Here is a 16,249-nt window from a genome sequence, read left to right as displayed (position 1 = left end):
AAGAGGCGAGAGACGACCCTTTCCTTTAGAGCAGATAGAAGAAATCGGGGTAGAATACCCAATAGAGATCTCGATTCATAATTCGTCGTCAGACTTCCCGGTGCTACCTCCTGCCCGCCTCACTTATTTTCCATAGCGAGCCTCGGTGATCATCTTCGTCGCCGTATCAGAAATGAACCAGCCTTGTATTTTCCATCCACAACAAGAGCCATCGCCACCGCCTGTCCCGAGGACGTTCTGTCAGCAATGGATCCTCTCCCAAAAACGATTTGACAAAAGCCTCACCCATTTTCCCTCACCATATTTATAATCACTCTTCAATCCTTCCCATGCATTAACAGCCCCATTGACCTGGTGTTATTTTCGGTCAGATATGGTACGTAGTGAGGGCTACAGGAATGGAGGGTTTACTTACACCAAGATGGGACTGTGTCGTTAGAGTGTTGTGGGGCTGGGTCGGGACGTTTGGAGGCCTCGACGAGAGCGATTGCAGATAGGAGTAGGATCAATTTCATCGTGGAGGGTTTGGTTGAGGTAGTTGCGTTTGGTGATTACGGTGGTATTTGATATAGGATAAGGAGATATCAAAGGGGTTTAAATAATCCCTCTACGCCGAGGTTCAAAGTAGCTGTTCCCTGTAATCACGCGGAAAATTACACTTTCGATGTGACGAGAGTCCGGACTACGCCGTTCCCAAGACGCAGACTGTTACACTGCAACTTACAGCATTTCAAGCGGGACTGCGCTCACATGATCATGGTTATACACAGGAATAACGCCCCTTTGTGTTTAATGCGCGGTCAGCTGATTTGGTTTGTCAGATGCTATCAGATTGTAACCCATGGGGCTTGATGGGGGAGTAAGTGCGGCGTTGGTGGTGGCGGTGGGAATCATCAAGGTGTCGGGGATGCCGAGCTGGCTGATTGAGGTGACGAGTAACAGTTAGCAGAGCTCCGAGGGGATTTCAGTCCGTGTGCCGGAGTTTCTGCATGTTAATGATGCTGCATGCATGAGGACGTCTTATTGACGGATGGCCTGCAATTTATCAAAGACTAGAGCCTAAGATTGCTTCATCATCATGCCTAAAAGTCTTGAGCAGATGCTTAAAGAACCCCGTGGTTCATTAGGCATCACATCAGTTGATCAGCTCAACTACTACATGTACATCCTTTTCTTTTCCAGCTGTCGCATACTAGGGCTCTTCTCCCCATCCTCATCGTTGCCTTCTCCCACCAAAGCAGTGGAGGGTACAGCACTTAGCGCAATGTAGCCACGACTTTCTCCGGGCTGGACATCTGCAAGCTGAACCCGCATGTTTTTGAGAGACCTAGCCCGCTCTGCGCCGCCCTGGAATGAACCGCCTGATATTGGTACAAAGGCGTTGTCTCGAGTGAGAGAGCTGGTGAAGCCGAGAATGTCTGGGCCTCGGATCAAGCATTTTAGGACCAGACCGCAAATGGCGAGAGTTTGCAGGAAGATTGTCGTAAGAATGAGAATAACTGCCCACAATTTATTCACATAATATGTTTGTTCGGTTCTGGTGATTGTTGCCTGTGTTCGATTGGTCCAGAAAGCGTTGGGGTCTTCAGGCATGGCCAAAGACGACTTCGTGAAGTTATACGGGTCCATTCCTGCATCCCAAACTGTATTGAAAGCCGTCGTAAGCCTCCTTGAAAACATTTCGGTGTCAATTCCCGTCCAATTCTGCGTTTGTTGATCACCGTATACAGCTTCGTCGTTGGCAATGTAATTCTCAGTTGCTGACGTTTTTCCCGTTGCTCCTGTCATGTTGGGCCATTCTTCGAAGACCTGGTGGAGGGATCCTTGTCGCCTATGGAAATACGCTGAGTTCGTAGGTGAAGCAGTTGGTATTCGATGCTGTCGTTGGGGCTGGCAACCCTGAGCCGTGCACATCAAATTGGTTCGGAGGTTGATAGCAGTAGTAGTGCAGTTGAACACGGTAAGGACTTCTCGATTTGTCAGGTTTCCACGGCTGGCATAGAGCAAGTATCCGCTTGTGGATATGGGCGTAGGGTGTACTGGAATAGACATGAAGCTTTGTGCCCTATCTTTGCCGTCCATAGCTTTCTCGTAAAGTTTCCAAAGATTTTCGACCGCAGGGTAAAATTGTTTGTGAGGTGGAAATGAAATCCTTTCCATGTCTTCTCTCGACTCTGTTCTTGCAATTTTAGAACAATTGAAATGAATGTAGCCAGAGTCCACGTCGATTTCGTATTGCGTTGAGTTGTTATTTAGGTTCAGGCCTTGTATATTGACTCCTATCAGGGACGTATAGTAATCGTTCTCGGCCTGAAGAGCATGCTGATCGACCTTGCGCCAGGACTCGTCAGCCTCTTGTTCCATTTCCCAAGGCCACTGTGGAATCTTTGGTCGTCCTAACAAATCCATAGACGACCTTTGCTGTTGTTTTGGTAAGAGGAGACTGGCAGAGTAGATGGTCGTGATAATGTCTTTGTATTTGTGCCTGTATGTGTCCATGTCGTAGTATATCGAGTCCTGATAGACCCTGTTATCGTAATACACATCTTTATCGAATCTGTACTTCATTCCATTAACACGGAGTAGTCTCGACGAGCTTTGGCCCCCAAGAGGAGACATTGCCCAACTCCATAAGATCAGAGCTCCCAGCAAGAGCCGCGCGCGGATGATGATAAATCGTTCTAAAGCGCTTGCGAAACTTTGGCTACCGATGATTTGCTCCAGCGAGGAGACCGTGATACCGTATGGTCGTTCGAGACGCCAGCGAGCTACGTTCTTGTAGAACCGGCTTGCAACCATGGCAAATAGGATTGGGTATATTGTTGGGCCGAGACGCATGATCTCTTGAAGCTTGCCGCCGTAGGTTGAGGTTGATTTTACTTGTTCATTAAGTTTGAGGGCAAGGATGGAAACACCTGTTCACAGTTTTAGCCGAAAGCCCGGGCGAAGATTGGGGTCGATGAATAGAACGTACAGATGAAGAATAGTGGCAAGACGGTGAGGATAATTTCCCATGTCCACGACAACAGCTTGATGACCCATGATTCTTGACTGACGAAGCCAGGGCCGAGTTCAACATAGCTGGCATGCTTTTCACCCTCAGGTTCTGAGGATAATGCACCACCGCCATCGACCAGCCCGCACTCAGAATCAAAATTGTTGTCGCGTCTTCCGTCGGAATGTAGCTGTCGGGCCATTGCCTCATAGTCAAAATCTGGAGGGCGTTCGATGTCAACATTGTTAACCGACTGATATGCCGTTGAACACATGGTTTTAAATGCCTGGCCACGATTTATGAAGGATTATCGTAGCAGGAAGTGCCGCGGGGGCAAAGCGGGCCTTGGGTAGCAGGCAAGCCTATAAATGCGCAGCACGCGGGCTGGAAACTTCGATCAAAATCAAGTGCTTTGCTGTAGTAAGTCATGTAAGATTCCATCTGACATGATAGCGTGTGAAGTGAAGCGGCAGCGACGGGTTGACGGGTTATGAGAGGTCAGAAATACGACGTGTCTCACAAGGGAAGTCCGTAATTAGATCATGTATGCAATGCACATAACAGCGACGCTCCTTATGCCTCCAGCGCAAGACAACCTGAGTCAAATGGAGTATGGATGGGTTGACTTCACAGATGCCCCAAGCAAGCCAGATTATCAAGGAGTTGAAGCCAGCCTGGAACCACCTACTTGCATTACTATAGTACATATCGAGGTTCTACTTCATGATGGAAAATTGAGCACAGTGTACCAAAAGCTGAAGCCAATATGTTGTTGCTACTTAAACTGACAGCAGTCTGTCTCAGAAAAGCCGAAAAGCTGATGCGGCTGGGGGACGAGACTGTAGAGGTTGTGTGGCGCGGAGGATGGAGCATAGCCGTCCTTGGCAATTCAAGGCTGAGAGCCCGAGACAGGGCCATTGTAGCTATACATAGGCAGGACAGGCAAGGTCTCCTTTGGCGTTCAATAGAAGCTGGTAGCCTGATCAGCTCCTTATTAACTCCGTACCTTTACTTGAGTCTTACAAATGCTTGGAGACGGCCGCGCCACTCGTGGCTATTGACGGCTTTTTGACTCCTGCTCTCTCCCTGCCGCAAAAAGGATTAGAACATTCCATCAACCAGTGGCTGGCCATCGTTGGTCACCGGGACTGGTTACGCGACATTGAATGCCGGAGTTTTCGATCATATTGGGAAAGGCGACCTCACCTCTTCCGTGCAAATCGCATCGGCAGAGACTACTTTTCAAGCGACAGTTGCTTGTCAGATGAACTGATTCTGAACCAAGCCCACCCACCTTGGACGCCTCACAAGCATCCATCCCAGTCATTCTGACATGCATCGACTCTCGGCCAGTAGGTCTCTCATCGGGTCTGGTTTGCTGCCACACCTAGCTCATGACAAAGCCACTCGCATCGTCTGAGGACCCTGTAAACAACAGTCTCCTGTACGGCCATGCTTCCGGCCCAGCCCTCAAGACAACTGAGACTGCTAAGAAGTGGTCTACTTAATGACTTCTATTTACTTAATTAGGCTTACTTCCGCAGGCTAAGGTTGAAGTTACGAATAAGAGTATTAGAGTTATGACTTGTCCACGCGGTGGTCCGTTGAGGCGACATGTGAACGGAATACTGTTCAAGTTTGGTGTCAGGATGTTCACATCGGTTCCTCTTTCGTATAAATCTGAGAAGCAGAAGTCCTAAGCTAGCTTTATGATATACCTAAGGTTGCGAAAAGTCGACAGCGGACCCGTCAGAATCCTCCAATTTGTTTCTAGCCTGAAGAATCTCGCGAAGCGTCTTGTGAGTCGAAAGCAGAGTTTCGTCCCCTGTAGTTGAAATGTAGGGCGAGTTGGTAGGCTTGTCCGACGAAACCCTCGTGACGAAGTTCTTGGGCTGGTCGTCCACCACGAGACGGAGGAGGTCGGGCCGGGAGTAATGACCCACGCAGTCCGTCAGAGTCTTGGCGTAGTCGATCTTGTCAAGGTCAATGTCGCTGTAAATGAGGCCGTCGTAGGTGGGCTTCGTGGGCTCGGTAAGCTGCCGGCCGTCCGGGCCAAAGACGGCGGCCCGGCCTCCGCCACCGCTCAGCATGAAGCTTTCCATGTCAGCGCTGCCCTGGCCCTCGCTGTTGAGGCGGGCGCCTTCGGCAGACAGCGGCTGGTTGGTACAGAGGACGTATACGGCACCCTCGAGGGCGTACATGCGGCTCGCGGTGAGTTCGTTGGCCTCGCCGAACAGCGACCACGGCTCGATGCCGCCGTTGAATTCGCCGTTGAAAGGCCATGCGGCAATGTGCACCTGCTCGCCCTGAGAGTAGGTGTGGTACTTGAGAAGAGGCTGCAGATGCTCTGGGTATGGGGTCAGCGTGATGATAATTTGAATAAGAGACCCGTGAAAGACTTACCCCAACAATTCAGCATTCCAATCTTGCCCAGGGGCGTGTCGACGACAGTGGTCAGCGAGTCGCCCGTCGAGTCACCGAAAATCGTCCGCTCGACATGGGTCGGCTTCGTCTTCCTTCGATGAAGCAGGATATTGCCTTCGGAGTTGATAAGCACCTGTGCCAGGTACAGGCTAGCACCTACACGCTCGCTGAATCCAAAGGCCACGTAGATTTTGTTCTCGGCCGCGGCCTGGCGGATCTGCAACATCTCGTCTCCATACGCTGTGATGCTGTTCTGCATGTACTTCTGGACGAGTGGGATGTTCTCCTTGTAGTTTCCCGACCAGAGAAAGTTAGGGTAGCCGGGGACCCAGACCTCCGAGAATGCGATCAGGGAGGCGCCGTTGCTGCGGGCTTCTCTGATGAGCTTAAGCGATTTCTCGATGGTGGCGTCCTTGTCGAACCAGCAGGGCTCCGACTGGCAGATGGCGGCTTTCCATTGACGAATAGACATGATGAAGGTAGTTTCAAAGAGCTACAATCAAACGAGAAAAATGTGCTGGAGGATTTCGCATATGCTGGCTGTAGAATTCCAGGCGAGTGTTCCAAATGGCTGGGGAAGACGATCTTTAAGTTACCGGAAATCTTTGCAGTTATTATACCATGATTGATCAAATATCCTATTTGCGAGTAATACTGTCTCATCCTATTCCCCTATCAGAGTACTTTGGTTCCTTGTACTGATAGTACCCATGTGGGAATTGGAACATCGGGCGCAGGGAAGAGATGCCACTTCTTCTTGCGGGCACAATCGATAGGAAGAGATATCATGCATGATTCAATCCGGGTGCTGCTGACCCGGATAACCGCTCGGGTAATGCATGCCCGGATAGTATTTGCGGGGGATGGCATATGCAGGGCCCACTGCGGGGAAGCTTCAGAAAATCTGAGGTAAAAGTATGTCGGCTGGCTATGGGACTGGATTCCTAGTTCTTCCCTGATACATTGGTCTGGAGTCTCCTCTTGCCTTGGGTTGTGGGGTACATGACTACTAGGTGCTGGACGGACACGAAGCCAGCTGCTTGAACATATCGCACACATAAGTCAGTAACAAGAAGATGAGTCAATCATGTCAGAGAGCAAGGTAAAGCAACCCATCCATTGCCATACTACAACTAATGGAACAAAGCTAGTACGCAATGCTGAGTCTGCAGGGTTACCCACTTCGTGATACTCAAGCCATATGGAATGGCGATCAAGTCACTCTGCAGGGTGATTCAAGCAAGGACCCAGGTCTAACCAACTGTCCGCCGATTGCTGCGCGGTCGCTTCCGAAAGAAGACGGGGAAAGGAGTCTTCGTCATCCCCATCGGGCGGACAGCTGGCTGTCTCGTCCAAAACACAAGTTCCCTCTGTGCTGGTTATCTTGACGTCCCACCGTCTAGCGATCTGTTGCAACGCAGATATGGCACGCTTGCTCCATCCCCATGCAATACTCATGCTCTGCAAGCTGTCGAAACAAGTCTCGAGGTCCTTCAGAGACTCTTGTCGAAGCTCACTGTCCCCAGACGTGGCATCTGCCAGGAATATCACAGCGGCCGTGAAGGCGCAATGTACCGCAGATATCGGTATTGTGCGCTGGCAACATCAGCGACAAGGGAAGCTCCCTGAGAGACCGCATACTCACGAGAGAGAAATTTTTCTTGTATATCCGAAAGATCCTAGCTACCCATTGAGCAGCTTTGCGGCACGCCACCGTGTGGACATCTGATTGGCCTGCTGCGGACAAGGCGAACTCCCGGGAAGAATCAGTCGATTTGAGGAAGGGGCGATGAAGCAGTATCATTATGACGTGATATTGAAGAATGCGTCGTGTTAGTAATTCGAACTACAAAACACGGCATGGTATGAAGTTTGGCTTACTGAAGTTGATACACATGCGGAGGCGAAGGGTGACGTGAAGATTTGGAAATCTTGAGACAGGGCGGCAAATCGTCCAAAAACCTGAGAAGTTTGACATGACCTTCCGATACCACGTTTTCGGTTTGAGTCCTGGTTCTGTTGTCTAACGGAGTGTAGCTACGTGTGAATATATTTTAGTATCTGATGTTGCACACATCTCCAGAAAGTGTGCTAGGTAGGGGTTTGAGGCTTACATAGCGTCAAGAATGTCGCCCATGGCGCCGAAGAGTTTGCAGGTAAAGATAGCATTTGTGATACTGTGAGACGCAGCGATCGAAATGGGATTGACTAGACTTGATACCCCTTGCCATGGTTCCAGCTCCTCCACGCAGCAGGTGCTCGGCAGTTCAGCTGTGACATCCCGCGCCTGAACCATGGACGGCCTCCCCAGACCAATGTTGAAGAGCCTGCTTCCAGGTTAGCCAGTGACGGCTACATCGCTAAGGAATAAACGGGAGCAAATACTTGTCAAGCACGTAGCATCCCCACCATGTCACGTTCCTCACCTCAGCCTCTTCGGCACTGAGTGTTCCCTCCGAGAGGCACGACGAGCAGTCTAGGTGCATCCCCAAGTTCATAGCCATGCGCACACACATGCCGCAGTACATCCACCCAAGGGCCTCCTTGTCGACGGCCATCTCGCGCAAGCACGTCAAGGCCAAAGCCTGGACGGTGGTCGGGTTTGGCGCTTCACACTCATAGTGCAGCATCACCCGGGCCTGGGCCGCAAACGCGTCTCCCGCGGTGTTTGGATCGTTCGGATCAGTTCTGACACGTACATCGTCGGTGTACCTCGAAGCAAGTGCCAAGATGGTGTAAAACAGGGCAGGCGAACAAAATCGCCCAAAGGGGCTGCCCGGATGGCTGCTCAGATCCTGTAGAAACGGCGCCTTGCAAACGATGTACTGCCAAGAGTTCTGCCACTTCCAAAATAAATCCAAAAGCTGCGTCTGAAGGTCCTGAGACGCTACAACGAGTCCCACTTGGGCCTTGGCCGCCTCGTAGCCTCTGCGCTGCATCTCGATGTTCGACGTTGAGCGGATCGTCGCGCTCCTCAAGAGGTTCAAATTGCTCCGGGAGCCAAAGTAGCAGAGCTCTCCCCCGTCCCCGATGGCAAAGCGCCCGAGGATATCAGTCACTTCTTCCATTGCCACTGACATTGTCCTAGATGTTCCATGGCTGGTCGTAGACTCCGGCGACATCCGTTCATCTTCGTCGCCGGCTTCCCGGGATTCGGTATCAGCAACGGGGGCCAAGTCACCACTCTCACCGGAGCCCCGCACTCGGGCGAGTTCGGCCTCAAGACTCTTCACACGAGCCTGCAGCGCAGCCACGTATTCTTTCTTCGGGGGTCTGCACACGACCTAATCAGCTCCTCCTATACCTGACAACAAATCAGGTCCGCCCGAGCCGGGGAAAGGACTTACTTGCGATTATTCGGGGCGTGTACGTATTCACAATCCGACTCCCGGTACTTGCATGCTGAGCATTGTATAGGGTTGCCGTCGCACTGAAAGCCTAGTGGTTAGAGCGATGGAGAATATGGCGCTGATGGCACTTGCTCTACCTTGGTTCTTTTCGCCCGGCAGGCCAAGCAGGCTGTTAGGACCCGTTTTCTCTGATTAGTCTGGATGTTCATCGAAAATTGCCCTGTGCAGCAGTGAGTTTTGGGGTTCGGATCTGGCAGGGAGGGAGGTTCATGGCCGTGACGACATAGGCTGTCAAACGAATGGATGGAAATGCCATCGTATCCGGGTATTAAATATCCGGAAACCGGGCACGTGACCAAACGCTGCTGTTGGTTTCATTCATCAAAGCCGACAACTCAGAAGTTGCATGTAAGACTGGTTCACGAACTACGGTGAAGATTCACGGTATTCAAATGCGTAGAGAGTCTCACATGTATGGTCGGTCGTGCGCATTAATGAGCCTTGCCTACCCCCCCTCCCCCAAACACCGCCGAATGGACAGCGCATACTCGTTGCCGCCGAGGCCCTCGCCTCAGTCCTTTAGCTGGTATCCTACAGAATTTGCCAAATACTCCTTACACGAACAAAAATCACCACCGAGCTTGGAGACCAGTGCCCAGTCAGGTGGTTCATACGCCCCCCCCCCTGCCCCCCTGGCCCCCTATAGCCAACTCAGCTCGGAACGGGCCCAAGGGGTGTTTTTTACCCTCCTTCACCCGCTCTCATCCACAGCACTTCAGAGCCCATTCCACACCACCCGCAATTCAAAGAGATGACTACCCACTCGCCTCGTCTACCGTAGCCACCGTAGCCGCCCGGTGCTCCACCTCCCTCATGAACTTCCTCACCTCGGGGTCCAGCGGCAGCGTCCTCCTCATCTTGGCCTTGTTCCCGATGACCTTGAGACCGCCGAGCGACCGCGCGCGGCTCAGGGCCACGTACGTCTGCCTCCCGTCCCAGACGTCCTCCAGGTTGACGATGACGCGGTCGAGCGACAGGCTCTGGCTCTTGTGGATGGTCATGGCCCAGCCCGGGACGAGGGGGATTTGCGTTCGCGCCGAGTACCCCGTCAGGGCCTTCCTCGACCCGTGGGGGGTTTGCTCCATCGCTGTTTCGATATCGTGCATGTTGCAGTAAGGCACGATGACGCGTCGCTGGCCGTTTGCGAATATGACTTCGGGGACTGTGGGGACGAGGATTAGCGGTTCGCGGTTACGGCTTTCTGGGGAATTCGGGACATGGGGAGGACTCACAACCCTCGACGCCTGATGCGCCATTGATGTAGTCGGTCATTTGGTCGTATCTAGCGCATGCGAGCTCGAAGGCGTAGTGGTCTCCCTTGTAACTCTTCTCTTCGGGCATTTTGGGTTTGTTGTGTTCGTGCAGCGTCCGTACGAAGCGGAGGAGCTTGCCCTGGCTGCCATTGCAGAGACCATTCTCGACGTCGAGCTGCCACCTATTGGTTAGTGCGTTGTTCTAGCTTGCCTTGGGACGAGGTACGCGATGGCGCGGCGAAGGGGGAGAACTCACGTTAGCCAGCAGCACAACCGGCATGCCGGCCTTGAGGGTCAATTGTTTGTCGAAACGGTGCTTGTCGTTGTTGTCGCCAAGGTCTCTAGGGTAGTCCACGGAAAGTAATTTTTCTGGTCGGCTGGGAAGCTTGTTAAGCTCCCGGTTGTTGTGATCCTTGGCTTTCTGCTTATGGCTGAACAGGGCTATGCCATCCCTGAATTGGCGAGGTTGCAGCAGGACGTCAAGATCGGCGTCAGTTGTATGGCCGAGGCGGATGTTCTGGAGCATCGTGATGAATCGCTCATCGGTTTGTCGATGGATCTTGGTTAGATGGATGTATCTATTTGCCGAGTATGTCAGGTCGACGTCCTCTGTCTGTACGGATCATGATACTTACTGGAAGTTGCACTGTTCCCAGGTCCGCGAGTTGAAAGCCCATTTTTCGTTATCCCGAAAGCTGGGATGCTCCCTGTTTCGAGGACAGAAGTGCAGGTTGCCTTTCTTGTCGAAATCCATCTTCCCACACGGCGTCGAAGTACCGCCAAATTGGTCATACGCCACCTCCTCAGTGCAGTAGCTGAACGGTAGCACCGGGGGCAGCTGGCAAAAGTCGCCGACGGCGATGACCTGGATGCCGCCGAATGGTCGCTCCACCGATTCCGCGGTCTGGGTTTCGACGACATTGGGGTAGCTGCGGAGAAACGCTTCCCGTCGGAGCGCGATGAGGACGTCAGAGAGGCGGTTGAAGAACTCGCTCTCGACCATGCTGATCTCGTCGATGATGAGGACGTCGGTACTCATGATGCGCTCCCACACGCTCCTGCGACGGGCCTCTTGGATGAGGGTCCTGAGTGTCTCCGCCGGGGCGGTGGTGCTCCATCCAGCGTAGGAATATGTTGTCCTGCCGTTGATGTTTGTGGCGGCCTGGCCCGTGGGTGCGACGAGGTAGACGGTCTTCTCCTGGGCGTCGAAGGCCTTGCTGAGGGCCTTCACCAGGACTGATTTGCCGCAGCCGCCGGATCTGAGAGGGTCAGTCATGCCCTGGATTTCTTTTTCCGTAGTAATGGACCTACCCAGTGATGAAGAGATTGTGGCCCTGCATGGCGAGATCCAGGGCGTGCTGCTGTTCAGGACAGAGGGGAAGCTCTGGGGCCTCCTCTACGACTGGCGGGTCTTCCCCGCCTCCCCGGCGATCATTTTCGCGTTTGATATACTCGTTCGTTTGACTGGAGTAGCCACTGAGAGGTATAAATCCCTCAGCTTCCCTCATTGCTTCTTCCTCGTCCTCAAAAGCCCCCTCCCCTTTAATTGCGGCCTCATGGAAATTCTGCCCCTCTTCAGTTGCCTCCTGATCGGAATCATCCTCGACTATGATTGGTGACTGAGGTGTACCAGATTGGTAGTTTTCCTCGTGTTTGACCTTTTTAGATCGATGCAAGTCAACAAGAAAGGCAGCTGAAGTCTCCGGGTGAGGCTCGGGCTCCTCCTCCCTCGGCCGCTTGACCGGGGCAGGCGCCGACGCAGGTGCAGGGGCGGGTACGGTGGATTGACTTGCATGTACCGGGGGATAATTCAACAAACAGCCATCGTCGATCTCGAGGGCCAGCCCCTCTACTAGAAGATTCATCTAATGTGTGTAAGTCTCCTAGCTCACGAATATGGAGGTATTCACTTACAGCCTGGTCGAAAGTCGAAGCAGTAGTGTCTGGGTTGATTCCCACATGTTAGCATGGTGGGGCTGACGGACCACACAGCCAGTCTGCACGTACTTTTGTTCTTGCAGCCTTCAGTTTGGACCTTGGTATCGTTCCAGTTCGTGAAGATGCCGTACTTCCTACCGTACGCATCGGGCCCTCGCAGGTTGTAGACCACGTAGTATTTGGGGGCCCACCCATCATCGAGCACGACGGGATTGCGCTCGTCGTCAATGTAGTCCATCGCGGCCTGTCTCGCCTGCTGGGATGCAGGGCGGGGGTTTCCGACCAGCGCATCCCGGGCCGGCTTAAACTTGACCATGGCTGTGAGTGTAGGCGGTGCGATGGTCGTCGTCGAATCTCACCATGAGAACGCGATAAAGGGGCCGCGACAGAAGGTTTCACCGACTCCACATCACGTGTTAGGTAAGCAAAATCTGGCCGCGCATTGGCCAGGTGTAATAGGCCCCACAATCTTTGCTTTTTCTACGTTGCCGATTTTTGGAGGCATTTGTCATTCTTGGCCGTCTCATCAACAATGGGCCGGGTCTCTGGGAAATTCTCATGCCCAAATGGCAGCAGTCGGTGCTCGAGTTCCCTCAAGTCTTCTTCTTTTTGATTCAACTACAGCCAATCCCAAGCTGCTGGCTGATGTTCGCAAAGCTTGGCATAGGTGGCCGAAATTCGAGCAACCTCAAACGAAGTGACAGATGGTCGGCGACTCCAGAGCCAGCCATTCTCGTTTTCATACCGCTCCTTATGGCAATCGCGATCAAAGGTCTTGATGAGTCTAACTATACGTGAGTCTCAGTCAGAAAGATTCGTAGATGGTCTTTCTGGTCACTAAGACTAGCTCTTGCTGAGCTTCAAGCCAGTCACTGCACCTGCCTGCAGTGAAGTTGGTCTGAGTGCTGTTATGCATCGAGACTCCAATTTGATACGGCTGTGAGCTATCACGGGGACTCGTTCTCGAGTTTCTCCATTATGGCGTACGCCTCTCCAGCAACACGGCGAGACTCTGTGTCTAAACCGTCAGCATCTCTAAAGACTGCAAACGTCTCTTTCCATAGTTGCCACCGCTCAGGATTCAACCCATCCGTTCCCTTGAGCATGTGCCCTTGCTTCCACAGAGGCCCTGCAGTAGCCCCCGAGATCTGCTCATCCCGTCCGTAAAGGAGGTGTCCGGCATGAATGATCCATACCGCAGCACTCATGAGGTTGTGGGCTATAGCTTTCCCTTCCCTCTGATTTTCTAGAGCAGGGCCTGTATTGTTGGCGGTTGTGTCTTCCAACGCACCCACCAAAGCCCAGATGGCGTAGACTTCGAAGGGCAGCTGGCAAAGCCCTGCAACCCGTGCTGCGTAAGCATCGAGATTGACGCGTCGACTCTTCTTGAGGTCTTCTGAGGATGCTGCAGAGTCGTCTTTGTGTTGATTACCGTCAGCAAACGAGCATTCAATATTGTGTGATAGCATCGCGTACCATCATCAAGCTTCTCACGAAAGGTGTTGCCAAACATGGGTAGATTGGTCCACAGCTCAACAGTGCTCGTATCACCACCGCCCCATTCTTCGCCCAAGGAGACTTTTCTGGGCGGCAGGTCAGTGAGACTCCTGATCACTGCCGCCAATCGATCTTGCTCCTCGCTGTCATAGGGAAGCTGGCGTGAGAGGTCGTGAACCAGATCCCAGAACCACCACAAGAAACCGCCTGCTGAACCCGCTGCTGTGCATTCTCGTTTGCAGAGTGCGTCAATCGCCAGTGCTGCCTCTTTTTGGAATGAGGGACTGTTTGAGGCAATGGCAGGATTGAGGATATCAATGACCTCACCAGCGTAGTCGGGGGCGCCAGGGTCTTCCAGCTGTAGTTTCACTGGCGACATTGTCACGTCTCGGCGTTGAAAAATCGGAAAGTTCGGCTGCTTGTTTGACAGAAAACAATTGAGAAATAGCGATGATAGTTCCTGATGTCAGGAGTATTCGAAGCATGTGCTGAAGAAGGTATTTGTCGCCGAGGAAGTGATCAGTAAAGTCAGGATCTATTAATACCAGGCGGCTCCATTTGGGGGCCTTGGCTCAGGCCGCTAGTCGAGATGAGCAAGATACGCCGAGTGAGTCAGTGACATTCTTACATCTCGAAAGCACCAGCCCAGAAACATCGAGATAACATGGAAACTGCCAGTCGACGAGAAATAAAGCGAGATCGGACGAGGCCTGGAGGTCCAGGCCGTCAATATGAATAATGAGTAGGGATCACGTCTTCTGGCATTTGACTTCGGATGATGCGGATCATTCATCAGCCCCCAAGAAACAGCGCTCGACAACCTCTAAGCCTCAATTTAAGGTTTCGGCTCTCAACCGTCGGCCTGACCGGCAGATACGTCCGGGGTATGGCACAGCCGCTGTCCAGGCCCACGGCATCGTTCAAATGTTCAGATACTGGGGACCTTTGACAGACTTGGCGCCAAACCTTAAGAGCTCAGCTTGCACCTGGAGGTGCTGCCGCGATCCGCGGCGGGCCATCTTTCTGAAACGCACTTACATGATTGGCGAGGGGCATCACGACATTGTTCTGGAATAATGGGAGCGGCCCGAGAGAGGGGTTCGCGAGAATTCGCCCGTCGGTCAGTCTGAGTGGGTTTGTGGAGAACTACGGCGCACCCGATGAGCGTCCAACAGAAATGTCATCATTGAGGACCATTGCGCTGCATTTCACAAATTCTTTTTCCAGTCTGCTCACTTACTCCAGTCGTATGACCACCACTACCCGTCAAGACACGCCTGGAATCAAAATGCTTATGCACCGTTCAGCGAACCGTCTAAATGCAGGGACTAGATATAGCATAAGATTGCCTTAACCGTGAAACGCTGCTGTTGTAGGGAATCGCTCAAATTCGGGGCAAAATACACATACAAGTCAGATAACTTCTGTGTTTCACTGAAGATGTACGGTCAACACGGTGAGAAAACAAAACGATAGCGATGTGACACAACCTAGTGGAATATTCTGCCCGACAGGCCCACCAGTTCGTGCAAAGGCCCAGGAATAATGCCCGCTGATTTATGCTGGCACTTGAACTTCTATCACTTCGACTTACAAGGATAGTTCCATCTGAAAATAGTTTCGCAATGGACTGAACATGGGCCATGAACCAAGACGAAAGCTCAGCCATGCGGCTTGGCATGGCATGACGAGACGTACTGGCGGACTTTGGCATCACGAAGGTATCAAAGAAGAAGATAAATAGGCCTCCAAGTCACCCGTTCAATGCACTCATCCAACTCATCATTCGCTCACAACTCAGACATCTTCACCACACTCCTTTTCTTCACTCAATACACTCTCTAACGATAATATCACCACACTCTTTCGTCTCCAACGACACCAACAGTCCTTCCAACAATCAAAATGGTTTCCTTCACTCAGCTTCTTACTTTCCTCGCCGCCTCCGTGGCTGTTGCCTCCCCGGTCTCCTTCTCTGATAACGGAGAAGGCATCATTGAGATCCGTGCCGGCGATGTAAGTTGAACCCAGCGCCTTCGCCCATCACTCACCCATGAGATTGCTAACCTCGCCACTCCAGGACGTCTACGTCTGCAAGGCCGGCTCCAGCAACAGCGGCGCCTTGTACGGCGAGATCAAGCTCGCCGACGCCATGCGCGACGTCGCCGCCGCCAAGACCACCAAGGGCTCCAGCGGCTACCCCAAGCCCTTCGGCAACCTGGGCAACGTCATGAACTTCGCTTCAGGCTGCTCCAGCGATGTCTGGGAGCTCCCCGTCCTGCCTGGCGGCAAGGCCTACAACTACAACGCCAAGAAGGGCGGCAACTCTCCCGGCCCCATTCGTGTCTTTTACAACAAGAACCTCCAGTTCTGCGGCATCGGCGCCAAGGAGAAGGCCGATGGTAGCGGCAACCCCCACAACTGCGCTCTCAAGCCCAAGGCCGAGGACAAGGGAAAGGGTAAGGGCAAGGACAAGGGCAAGGGAAAGGGAAAGGCCTCTGCCTAGACGCATCCTTGACTATGCATCCTCAATGGCCACCGTGACTACACTAGATTTGGTACTGCTTCATTGCTGATAGACTTGGGTTTGGTTTTATTTCGACTTTATAGACTGGGATAGATAAAAGGTGCTCTGCTTAAAATAAGAATCCGGATTTCTTATAACACCCAAGCAGGTTGTGAAAAGCGTTGAGTGCAAGCAATGCACGAAGCTCTCTACACCCTTACCATAT

The 16,249-nt window shown here is 52.5% G+C and overlaps 5 protein-coding genes across 5 annotated transcripts; 1 reads left to right on the top strand and 4 right to left on the bottom strand.

Moving 5' to 3' along the window:
- Positions 1-4,713: 4,713 nt before the first annotated feature.
- On the bottom strand, positions 4,714-5,891 carry CGCS363_v005542 (Arylacetonitrilase; the record flags this gene model as incomplete). The annotated part of the gene is made up of 2 exons (XM_036637391.1): positions 4,714-5,342; positions 5,399-5,891. The coding sequence occupies 2 exons, from the start codon at positions 5,889-5,891 to the stop codon at positions 4,714-4,716; spliced, it is 1,122 nt and encodes a 373-aa protein (XP_036497511.1).
- Positions 5,892-6,637: 746 nt separating this feature from the next.
- Positions 6,638-7,223, bottom strand: CGCS363_v005541 (uncharacterized protein; the record flags this gene model as incomplete). The annotated part of the gene is made up of 2 exons (XM_036637390.1): positions 6,638-7,015; positions 7,065-7,223. 2 exons carry the CDS (start codon positions 7,221-7,223, stop codon positions 6,638-6,640), a joined length of 537 nt encoding a protein of 178 aa, XP_036498604.1.
- A 306-nt stretch (positions 7,224-7,529) lies between these two features.
- Positions 7,530-12,336, bottom strand: pif1-1 (ATP-dependent DNA helicase PIF1; the record flags this gene model as incomplete). Its single annotated transcript, XM_036637389.1, has 10 exons — positions 7,530-7,746; positions 7,805-8,692; positions 8,767-8,857; positions 9,593-9,991; positions 10,062-10,257; positions 10,339-10,660; positions 10,718-11,341; positions 11,394-11,947; positions 11,997-12,025; positions 12,090-12,336. The coding sequence occupies 10 exons, from the start codon at positions 12,334-12,336 to the stop codon at positions 7,530-7,532; spliced, it is 3,567 nt and encodes a 1,188-aa protein (XP_036497509.1).
- Positions 12,337-12,967: 631 nt separating this feature from the next.
- On the bottom strand, positions 12,968-13,896 carry CGCS363_v005539 (uncharacterized protein; the record flags this gene model as incomplete). Its single annotated transcript, XM_036637388.1, has 2 exons — positions 12,968-13,437; positions 13,497-13,896. 2 exons carry the CDS (start codon positions 13,894-13,896, stop codon positions 12,968-12,970), a joined length of 870 nt encoding a protein of 289 aa, XP_036497804.1.
- A 1,526-nt stretch (positions 13,897-15,422) lies between these two features.
- CGCS363_v005538 (uncharacterized protein) lies at positions 15,423-16,023 on the top strand (the record flags this gene model as incomplete). The annotated part of the gene is made up of 2 exons (XM_036637387.1): positions 15,423-15,533; positions 15,598-16,023. The coding sequence occupies 2 exons, from the start codon at positions 15,423-15,425 to the stop codon at positions 16,021-16,023; spliced, it is 537 nt and encodes a 178-aa protein (XP_036497805.1).
- Between the last annotated feature and the right edge of the window lie 226 nt (positions 16,024-16,249).

This window comes from Colletotrichum siamense, assembly GCF_013390195.1.
Source record: "Colletotrichum siamense strain Cg363 chromosome Unknown KSG_Cg363_contig03, whole genome shotgun sequence".
In the NCBI taxonomy this organism is placed as follows: Eukaryota; Fungi; Ascomycota; class Sordariomycetes; order Glomerellales; family Glomerellaceae; genus Colletotrichum; species Colletotrichum siamense.
Note: the sequence above shows the minus strand (reverse complement) of the source record. Positions and strands in the feature narration are given on the sequence as shown.